The 11,606-nt window shown below is 37.4% G+C and overlaps 1 protein-coding gene across 1 annotated transcript; it reads left to right on the forward strand.

The window, feature by feature from the left end:
* The first annotated feature begins 3,355 nt into the window (after window positions 1-3,355).
* On the forward strand, window positions 3,356-10,990 carry LOC128073274 (arg8-vasotocin receptor-like). The gene is made up of 2 exons (XM_052667969.1): window positions 3,356-4,415; window positions 5,480-10,990. Exons 1-2 carry the CDS (start codon window positions 3,503-3,505, stop codon window positions 5,677-5,679), a joined length of 1,113 nt encoding a protein of 370 aa, XP_052523929.1. The 5' UTR covers window positions 3,356-3,502; the 3' UTR covers window positions 5,680-10,990.
* Window positions 10,991-11,606: the final 616 nt, after the last annotated feature.

The following is an 11,606-nucleotide window of genomic DNA, read 5'->3' on the forward strand; positions in this document are numbered from 1 at the left end:
CTTTTGTATAGCAATCATATATCTTCTCACAGGCTAGAATGCCATCTGCATAATAACACAAAGCAAAGGATTTAAGTGTAAGGCCCAGCAGAGTAGAGATGGCCTAGTCAAGATCCCTAACTCCTTGAATATAATGTCTTCTGCAATGTGTTCAGCCTGGGGGAGAGAAGGCTTTCAGAAAGCCTAGTACTGTCCTTCCAGTACCTATAGGAAGGCACAGTGTGAGGCTGGAGCCAGCTTCTTCACTGAGATGATGGAAGAAACATGAGAGACACGGGTCAGAAGCAGGGGAGGTTCTGGTGGCACAGAAGGAAAGCTTTTCTACTACGACAATTAGTAAGTATTTTGAACAGATTATCCAGGAGTGTTGTGGGATCTCAGTTTTTGGAGGTTTTCAAGGTGTGACCCAACAACTGCTAAGTAAACTGATCTGAATTCAGTGTTGACTCTGGTTTGAGCAGGAGGTTGGAAAAGAAGCCCTCCAGGCTGAACGACCATGTGATTCTGAAATTCTAAGCAAACACCTAAATTTAAGTGTCTTAATTTGTGAGCTGAATCCCTCCCTACCAGCTACCTCACAAACATTAGATGAGAGTCCACACTGAGAAATTCAACAGAAGTTAATTACAATGCACATTCCCACTCTACTGAAAGTAAATAATTTAGGGAAAGAATTTAACTTGGACAGATAGGATTGGGAATGATACAAAGCTGGGCAAGAGGAAGAAGAACAATCACAGTAAAAGAACAGCTAAGTCTGCTTAAACATTTTCATCTGTTATTCTGTTTTTCTTTTTACAGACAGTTATATTCGCAGAGTGGAATCAATTTCAGTATAGCATTATCCTAAATGTCAGCTCGTGTGGATGAAAAGACTGGAAAGAGCGCAATTATAAACTTGTGAAACCATTAACATACATTGAACTAATTTTAGGCAAAATGAAGTGGAGTCTTACCTCACTAGGACAATTTGTACAAGAAGGGCCCCTCCCTTTTTATAAACATGACAAAAGTTATGCGTTGCAGTGTGCTTGCCCTTCAGCCTGTGTCCACGTGCTGAGTCTGGCACCTATTACAGCATGTGTGCTGCCCAGGCTCTGTGTGTTCCCAGGGTTCTTGCTGTCCTAGGTGTAGGTGAAAAAGCATGTTTTCTCAAAATATATCTATTCATACATGATGCATTGTGAAAATTGTACAAATATTATTGTGGTACTATATTCTGGTTAGTCTTCCAATACTATCCCACAAATAACTTGTGTTTCATATTCTAGTATTTTTAGACATAATTCCTTGATCATCTTTCAGATCATGAAGTGTAAATTTATCTTCTTTACCTACCCCGGTCTTTGTTTTCTATTCAGCATGTTCATGTTTCAATTCACTTAGTTCTAACACTGCCTACATGTAGGTGTTTATTCAGCCTGCTGGAATAACAAAGAACATGCCTGGTTTTTTGTTAATTCGTACAGTGAGGTTGTCAGGGTAAATGATTCTGGAGCACACACCTGAAATTTTGTCTTCACCTGAAGGTAGAACTGAAGATCCCAGTCTGTGCTGCAGCAGAGTGCTTGCAACCAGAAGAATTGCCTGACATTCTCAGTCTGTGGTCAACTGAGTTATTCTCCTGAAAGTTACTGAGCGAAGGATGAAGGGAAAATCATTTGTTCCCTTGTAGTCTTGCTGTGCTGCATCCCACTACTTGGTATGTATTATAGGCTGGGTGGAAAATAAATAAAATAATGGAATCTGAGTTTGTTACAGACAGCCTTCCAATTAGGAAAAAATTATCAGGTATAGTAGATTAAGTGGTTATGATTCATAGTCTTTGCAACATGATCATAGACAGAAGCTGTTAGAGACTCAGGCAGCTGCAGTAGTGTTCAGACAAATCTGGTCTAAGGATACTAATAGCTGCTGTCAGTGGCAAAATTTATGGACACTGTTCTGCTTTTTCTTTTGTCTGCTTTCATAAGCTTAGCCTTGCCTGAGGTATTAATGTCAGTCCCATAGTGAGATGGAAGGGGAAAAAAGATGGAGAGAGAAAAGAAATGTCACTGTGTGTACAAACCTTTGGAGTCTCTCAGCATCCTATTTATGCATTTTGCCCTACCCCTGTCTGTTGATGAAAACATTCAGTGCCAAGGAAATGTAAATCTGTTCATGTGACTCCGCAGCTGCTTTTATAATATAGTCTTGATCACAATGATAAATCAAGATAGATGTAATATACTGTATATGTATACTGTGCTATTCGCGTAGCGTGGACAGAATTATGACCTAATCTGTTACCTCTTCAGAAGAACTTCAAATTACCACTCTTCTGACCTTATCCAAAAGGATATGAGCGCTCTATCTTTAGAAAAGTTTGCATACAAATATGTGTTATCTTTAATGTTAATTCTTTTTATTAAATCCATCTTTTTGTGATTGAGAGGACAGACTGAGGGAGAACAAATGAAATTAAATCAATATTGTTATTCTTATCTGCCACTACCAATATGCAGAAGTTACACTGAAAGAACAATGACACTCTTATGGTTGTGATACACCTCACTGCACAAAAATAAAAAGGATTAGACAGTGAAAAATGATCTCTCAGCCTTTAGCACTGTCGTTGAATAGACACCCTTAAAAAGTATTTTATTGTAATGAACTTTACTCAGTTGATTTTTCCACAGAATTTTCACTTCTTTTCCTATTAAATTCTCAGTAGACTCGTAGTCCTACTAAAGTAATTTATTTTACATGTGTCATTTTTTATTTTACTTAGGAAAAAAAAAATCTGAAGCGCAAGTTCTTCTTGAAAGAAAGGCAGTATTTTTAGGGAAGTAAAAACATTATTTTTCCCCTTCAGAATCAGGTGACTCAAAAAAACAAACAAGCAAACCAAAGCAAACCAAACAAACCACTTTGGAAAAATGTATTTATTTGCCTCTGCTGCATTTAGGATGTGATCTTGCCCCAGTAACCCAGGGGACTGCAGTTATGATGCATCTGAGCTCAGGGGCCTAACTTTCCGTCTACGTACAAACATTCCTTCTGATTAAGCTGAAGCACACATTTCTGCAATGAATAAAAAATATTTGAACGTGCTCCCGAGAGTAATATCATTTAAGCATGATTTTGGCCACAGCTATTTACAAGTTAAGCTTTTGACTGGAGTAATTTAATTATGTAGAGCCTGTGAAGTTCTCCCTTTATTTATGTCTTTCGCCCACTTGTGTGGCTTGTGCTGCTATTGGCTCCGGTGCCGGCAGCCTACTCGATGACTCTGGAGTTACATAAGGCTCCACTCAGAGCGTATATAAAGCCTTTTTGCACTCCAGCAAGAGGCAGAATTTCATTGAGACACAGGTCCACTGCTTTAGTTCACACAAGCAGGAGGAGATTTGTTTGAAGATATCCTGAAACCTGAACCCTTACTGGTTTATTGCTGGCTGGCACTTCAAAGCTTTCATCCTGAGTCGCAAGTAGCAGCTACTGGGAGTAGCTTCTGTGCACTATGAAGAATTTTTCATTTCCTATGCAGGATAGCACACATCAGACTGAAAGTCCTCCTCACAGATTTCTGAGTTTGACAAATAAGTCAGATCCCGTTGGAAGACCGGAAAGAGATGAGCAATTAGCTCAAGTAGAGATTGCTGTACTGGGGATGATATTTCTGACAGCGTCTGTGGGCAATTTTATTCTCATTCTGGTGCTGTGGAGAAGAAGAAAGAAGCTCTCTAGGATGTATGTATTCATGCTGCACCTCAGCATAGCTGACTTAGTGGTAGCTTTTTTTCAAGTGCTGCCTCAACTCATATGGGATATTACAGATGTTTTCATAGGGCCAGATTTCTTGTGCAGAATTATCAAGTATCTGCAATTGCTAGGCATGTTTGCCTCTACTTATATGATAGTGGTCATGACAGTGGACAGATATCAAGCAGTTTGCTACCCTATGGTCACTTTCCAAAAGAGGAGAGCTCTGTGGAATATTCCCATTTGCACCAGCTGGTCTATATCCTTGATTCTTAGCCTACCACAGGTATTTATCTTTTCTAAGACTGAAATATCTCCAGGTATCTTTGAATGTTGGGCTGAATTTATTCAACCGTGGGGTCTAAAGGCGTATGTGACTTGGATTTTTGTAGTCATATTCTTCATTCCCTCCACCATCCTTATCACATGCCAAGTTAAAATTTGCAAAATAATCAAAAGAAATATACATGTGAAAAAACAGAATGAATATGAAGTAACGAATCAGAAGCAAATCCTGCCATCCCGAGCCAGCAGTGTGAACTGTATTTCAAAGGCTATGATCAAGACTGTAAAAATGACAGTGGTAACATTTGTTGCATATGTTCTCTGTTGGTCCCCATTCTTCATTGCACAGCTGTGGTCTGTGTGGTTCCCCAGTGGCATTACTGAAGGTAAGAAATTCTCTGTCCTTTATAATAACTTCATGGCAAACTAATCCGTTGCTACATTGCTTCATATGTGGACTTTGCTTTTGTGTAAAAGTTACGATAGCATTATGATTTGTGAATCATTTAGCTACTATGCTGATTTACATACAGAGAACTTTACATACTATGTGATGAAAACCTTATGAAAGTATGTATTTTGTGTATGTGTTTTGAGTGATGAATGATTCAAAGTTTAGTAAACAGCACAGTGAAAGTAATGCAGCAGGGCTTCAATTCAGACTTTTAGAGGCTTTTGGATATTACAGCAGCAGCATTTGGGGCTCTTGAAGTGAAAATAAATAGTTAACTATTCACAGTAATGAAAAAAGCATTTGTTAGTCTACGGAGCAATGGTGCTATAAGAAATCTGATTTTTAACTTTAATGTTGAAATTATTTTGATGAAATATCTGTGGTACACTGTGAAACGATCAGAAGTTGTGAAACAGCTCTTTTTAAAGCAAAAAAAGAAAAGCAAATGTAGGAAAGACATCAAAGAACAGCAGGCTGAAACAGGATTAATCTTGTCTGACTTGTACTATTGCCTCTTTGTAAAAGGCAGACTCTGTATATGACAATTTAAGTTCACCTATTGAAAACTCAAAGATACATAGATATAAAATAGATACATACATTAAAAAACCCCTGATCTTTGTGAATTCTTTCTAACTATGTGAATTTGAGTATTAGTCTATATATGTTTACATCAATATCTATATCTCTATTCGTTTCTACCTGTATAGCAGGTTTGCAATTGATGTTAAATTTAAAGCAGCTATACCAAGCAAAGAGCTATATGGAAATATTTAACTCTGAAAAGCATACAGTATGCTTCGTAACTTATACAATTACTGCACTGAATGTATGAGGATTTCCCAGTGTTACTGTGAATTTAAGATTTGAATAGGTACATCAGAAAGCATCAGGCAGTGAAAATGTTACTTCCTTATATGAATGTATGATTCTGTGGTTCTTTGGTTCTGTGAATACTTCATTTACTCTGTTACTCCTTTAACTATTTCCTTCCAGGATCAGCATTCACCATTATCATGCTTCTCGGCAATTTAAATAGTTGCACCAACCCGTGGATTTACATGTATTTTTGTGGCCACATTCCATATTGCACAAATAAGCAGCTGGAGAACACATCAGCTCAAGAGGAGTCGGTGGTCACAGGAAGCATTCATCTTGTAGACAGAGACCCTGAGGAAAACAGTACTTGTGCATAAATATTGAATGTTATTTGTATTCTGCTACATTTGCTATGTTCATGAGACTTATCAATATTTTGTAGTACTGAAGCTGGAAAATTGTCTTTTGTTGCTATAAATATGTTCTTCTGTGGTTCTGTAGCATATGCAGAAGTTTCTGTGTTGTACAAGCTTGACCCAATACTTCTATCCTCACTGTGTTAACAAAATGAATTCCTGTATAGATTGATAAAGATACAGAAGGACAACCTGAATATTTTGTGTCTTACACTACTACTGTGATTCTGGATCTCTAAGCACGTTTGTTTTTTTTTTACAACCTGCCCAACAAATTGAGAGAAAGTTGCAGAAGAATCTGACATAATTAGATTTAAATATGTGCTTAAACTGAACTTTAAATTGGTTGTGACTCTAAAGCGATTGGGCATGGTTTGGCAAATCTTGAGAAGGCAGCAGAAAGTCAGAAAAATCAATTGCCATCTGTAAGTAGTACCTGTTATATACATTTATAAAACGCTGAGCAGCTTTATGTCCTCTTATGGAAAATAACTCAGTGTCCTTGTGAGTGTGAACAGCTATTTCGGTTTCAAATGCAGTACAGTGACATTCCAGGTTTGTGGCTTCCTATTACATAGCCATCAATACAGGACGTGATTTTCTCTGCCTTCCGTGTTGGCTGAAACTCTCCACACTTACACACACATATATATGCCTTAAATAGAAACGACTGCCATGGGTGTACACTTCTATTTGGTATTCTGTGTATTTTTGTGCAGGTTGTATTCAGACTCATTTGTTCTGGTATGTGATTTACTGACGGTGGGCTAGGACCTATTCAGGTTCAAATTCAATCATTTCACCTTTTTGGTAAAAATAAATCTGCATCTCTTTCTTTCAGAACTCCATTTGCTTTCTAGTGTGTCAATTTTTTATTCAGGAAGCTATTTCCCTTTCAGTGTCTAAATTTTAATTAGAGCAGTATGGAAGGAATATTAGAAAAGCTCTTTCAGGTGAAAAAAAGAGCTGCCTTTGCAGAGATTCTTGGCAATGCTTGCACATCATTTGCCTACGTTATATCAATGTTTTGTCATTGCTATTCATAATTCATTTTATAAATGCTAGCTATCTCAAATTTCAGTGGAAAAGATATGAGTGTTTTTCAAATAGCCTTTAGGTTGTACTGAAAGTAATTCTGAGTAAATACCGATTGAATAGTTACACTATAAGTTTGTGTGTGCTGATACTGAATATTCTATCATTTCCGTTCCCCATGTAGTTGGAGCATACAAGGGTACTAACCAAATATTGCAGCTCCTCTTAATGGAAGAAGCCAGTGCTCCAGTCCAACTGGCCAGGGTAAGGTTCCAACAAGAAGGAAGAGAAAAAAGTTGGGTGAAGATATGCCAGAGCTAGACAGGAGTGGGATGGCTGTAAAATGGTTCTTCCAACTGCCAATGTTTTGTTTTGGCTTTTATGTTTTTTTCCCCCGTCCCTCTCCTTGATTAACAGTTACTAATTCTCCCCCAAAACATATTCCAAGTTAGGGCAATTATTAACTTAAACAATATCCTTATTTGGAGTATGAAGATCCAAGATGTGATCTGTACTGCCAATAAGATATTTGTTGTATTAAACCGCTCATGTTCCAGAACTTTCTTTCAAACAAGCTCTCAGTTAGGTTCTCCCTTCTGACTTAATCCAGGGATTAAAATTTTTTCTTTTGTCCTTCTGGTTCCTTTGATTACAATGAATTACGTGGTAAAATATGCAGTGTTAAAGGTCAGTGTAAGAAGAAAGGCTTCAGGGAATTACCTATGACCTGGTACTACTGGGTTTGCAGAAAAACACATTGAAAGACTTAGAAAGTATATATATTCATCCGTGGCTATCACTCAACCCTGACAGACACTCTCAGTGAGGAGTTCAATCTTGGATGACAATTTTCTGTAAAAAAATTTCAAATGATGTAAAAAAAAATACTAATAACTATTTTATTTTTCTAGCTCAGTGTTTTTAACAGGACATTTCTTAAAGAAACAGGCATTTAAAAATATAACAGATGTCTTCCCTCTGCAAATTTGGACTTTGGTTTTCTTGATTGTTATAGTCTGAATATCTTGTGCCCTCATTATCCCCTGTATTTTGATTCTTTAGTTGGACTGTATCTTTCCTAATTCACTGTCACTTTGATTTCCAATAGGCGTTAAAGTGTTTCATTAAGAGTGATGATTCTGAGGCATCCTTGTTGTCTGGTCAGGGTGTTTAATCCATACAGGAGAATCAGCAACTTGAACCTGCAAGACCCTGGATGTATTGTGGAAGCACACACAAGTGAAAAAATCCAGTGATCAGATGAAAGCCTTCCTTGTCAGTGCTTAGACCCTGATTTCTCACAGCAATTAATTTCTGAGAAGGAAAATGCAGTTTGCAAGTTCATGCATGAACTGAACAGCTATGTTGTTGATATTGGCAGTGCAGCATAATTTCTGGATATGTGGCTTTGCTTATTTGTTGTTTTTTCTTGTTATGTTTCTTTTTTTTTTTTTTTCCCCTAGGTTTTGTTACCACTTAGAAAAGGCAGAGTTTGGTAGAAAGTATTACATTCTTTCCTAAAAACTACCTTTTTTGTGTGTGTGTGATAGAGGTAGATAAGAATGTAAGATAATGTGATCTGTCAGTTCTGTGTGTATTTATTACAGGGAAAAAACAAACACAGAAACAACAAAGTAGGAGAATGAAAGGAAAATCCAACATGTTTTGCAGTCTTCTCAGCATGTTTTGAAAATTTTGTTATTCAACAGAATCATTTCTGTTTTTTTCATAGCTAGTTTCAGCTCCGATGTTTGTAATGGTGAATACTGAAATCAGAAGTTTGGATGTTAATATTTATCTTTAATCTTTCAGTGAAAAGATATTGGCAAATTTTAAAGATGGTGCCTTACCAATACCCTGCCAATTTCAGTTTGATCACTGACAGTTACTGATTATCAGGTCAAAAAAAGTGCTCCTGTCTCTGTATTAGTGAAGGAAGACTGTCAGCATGAAGTGCAGATCCAAGCTGGAGATGGCAGTCTGTTGTATGAAGCAGATGTGGCATGCAGACATGGCTGTATTGTCTAGCTCCCAAACACACGGCCGGGACAGAAGTATTCTCAAGAGCATGCAGAAGTTCGCAGTTCTTGGCTAAGGAATATCATGTTCAGACAAAGGCAAAGGAAGGTGATCCAGTTGTTCAGTTCTTAAAGAAACATGCAGTTTGGTTTAGATTACTTAGAAGAAAAAAAAAAAAAGACAAAGCCATTTTTTGTTGCCTTCCTAAGTTGGGGATTTGGCCATGCATAGTCTGGGCCATGGACAGGAAGCATGCGTGATTGTAAACTCGATGATTTACATATGGGACAAAACAGTATTGCAAATGAAAAGAGCTTCAAATGGCTATTGTGTGGCAGTAAGGTGATCATGAATCATTTATTTACTACTGTACTGGCCAATCTGTATAGAACTGAACTGAAGACGAACTTTTAAGAAAATTGAAAGTAAAACCTCATATAATTTCTGATCTCACATCAAAACTGATGCTGCCATCCTAAAACCCACCTCCCCTGTCCAACAGACTCCTCTCTGCCCTTAAAGTGCTAAGCAGAGCCTCATGATCCACAGTACTGTGAACGAACTTTGCCCACCCTCATCTCTTGTGAAGGTGCCCCACGTTGTCCACACTTGACCTCTCTGAAATAAAAGTATAACAGCTGTGCCTTATTCCTGGGCTTATAGAAGTCTCCTGCTATTGCCATTTGAGGAATTTTTGGGGGTCATCTCACTAAGAAAGCAAATTCTGGGTATCTGTACAATCCCTCTGTAAAATCTATATTCATTTGCATTTTCACAGGAACAAAAAAACAATGGGTTTTGAGTGAAACTAAGAAAGTCATACCCATAGCCTTCTGATTCCTTTTATTGCCAGCAGACAGACCAAAGCAGATGCCTTCTAACATTAAATAATAGTAACCAACTTCATTAACCTATGTTATTTTCCGGTCCATAGTGTACTTTGGAGCTGCTGAAACTCTAACCAAAGTGTCCACCCAGATGTTGCCCTAGTTATGCAGTGCAAGCACATCTATGTGATGTGATAGTTATAAAATGCTTTTTATATCATGGCTGGCATTCTGAAAGTTCTTCAGAATTAGGGAATTATTTTTCTTCGCTCCTTTTACTACACTCACCAAAACTTAAGATTAGTTTTTGAAGTTGTACATTCCAGCAGCAAATCTGAATTTGCATCAACATCAGGAATCAGTAAAACCTTGTGGAGGAAGCACTTCAACGCAGTTTGGGAAATAAATTTTGGAAAAATCATTTGACCCTGAAGATCTATGGAAATTATGTCTGTGCAATTGGATGCAATTAGTGAGAAGATATATTCCTTTACACCCCGGTAACAACTTGTCAAGGGAATTCATGTGGTAACAGAAATGAAAAAGTTATGAGAAAAGTCTGATGTTATTGTTGTTGTTTTCATCATCACTGTCTTATCATTGTAATCATCGTCATAGTTATCATCATCACCACTATTATTTAAATAAAATCAACATATAACCTACGTTAACTTTTAAGTAAATTACAAATTTGGCAGAGTATAACATACAGAGAGTACTTCTGGAGCTGAATTAACATAAAAAGCATGATTTCAATCACAAATGCCACTTTTATTTCTGATGTTGCTTGTGTTGCTAATTTAGTTAGATAACAAACAGATATATTTAATTTCGTTCTGAAATTAACATTCTAGCCAATGAATTCCATGAAGTGACCCAAAGAAAAATGTTGTCACAAAACCCTAAAAATGAATTTGCTTTTTATATACTTCATCATGTATACATTAAAGCAAATTGTTACTGGTCTTGTATTCCTGGTTTATTCTTGAGTTCAGTTACTATTTATATCCTTAACTTTGAAGAGAGACTAGGAATACAGTCACAGTAGCAATCACAGTATGCTGAAATTGTGTGCCCATGTCTCTAAATGTGTAAATGGATGTCTGGCTTCAAGTAGTATAATGCTGAGTGGCTCCAGCTTTTGACTTACTGTTGGGAAAAATTGTAGTTCATCACTGAGAATGCAAGCTTTCTGGCAAGCAGTCATGATGTGAAAACACTGCTTATTGATACATTTAATACAAATTCCACTCTGTTGGTAATATGATTCATATTCTCAATCCTCTGTTGAACAAGACTGATGAAATCGCGTGTTCTGAGATGTCACATGTTCAGCTGTAACTGTTCACAAAAAATGTTAGCAAAACCTCAGGAAAGAAATCTTCATTTTCTTCTCAGCACCTGGGTATCTTGGCGTTTAATGCATCTGCTGTAAAAAGAAGAGATTAAAAACTCCTTCATAGCATCTGGGCTTGATGTGTTTTTCCATTCCCACAGAGCAGGAATACTGGGTTGTATGACACATGCACAGAGACTGTATTAAAGGAATGAGATGATGGAAAGTCAAACACTTAGATCTCCAGAAGTGCCTGAATGTCAGTATACATGGCTTTATACACCCCTTAATCACATGGAGCTGCCTTTGGGCAGCCTGGCTGCTTCTACAAGTCACAGATAGAGCATGCACCGCAAGAAAAACTTCCCTGACATTTCTGTCCAGTGAAGATTTGTGGGGACCAAATAGGAGTAAGATGTAATATAAAAGTCCCCTCAGCATGCAATAAAACTGTATGTGCACTAAGGTACACACTGGGTAGTTCAAGGATGTTATTTTTATTTAGACTGCCAACAGTGATAAAAATAGATGACTGAAAATAGACCACATGTTATTAACTAGGCTGTCTGCCTGCAGACATGCACACACGGTTTCAGGTAATGCCTGCACTGAAAACACCAGCAGAAGCATATGTGATTGGGCACAAATACAACAAAGCAAATGGCGGTCAT

Source organism: Tympanuchus pallidicinctus, unplaced genomic scaffold (genome assembly GCF_026119805.1).
Source record: "Tympanuchus pallidicinctus isolate F22 unplaced genomic scaffold, pur_lepc_1.0 scaffold8, whole genome shotgun sequence".
Lineage (NCBI taxonomy): Eukaryota > Metazoa > Chordata > Aves > Galliformes > Phasianidae > Tympanuchus > Tympanuchus pallidicinctus.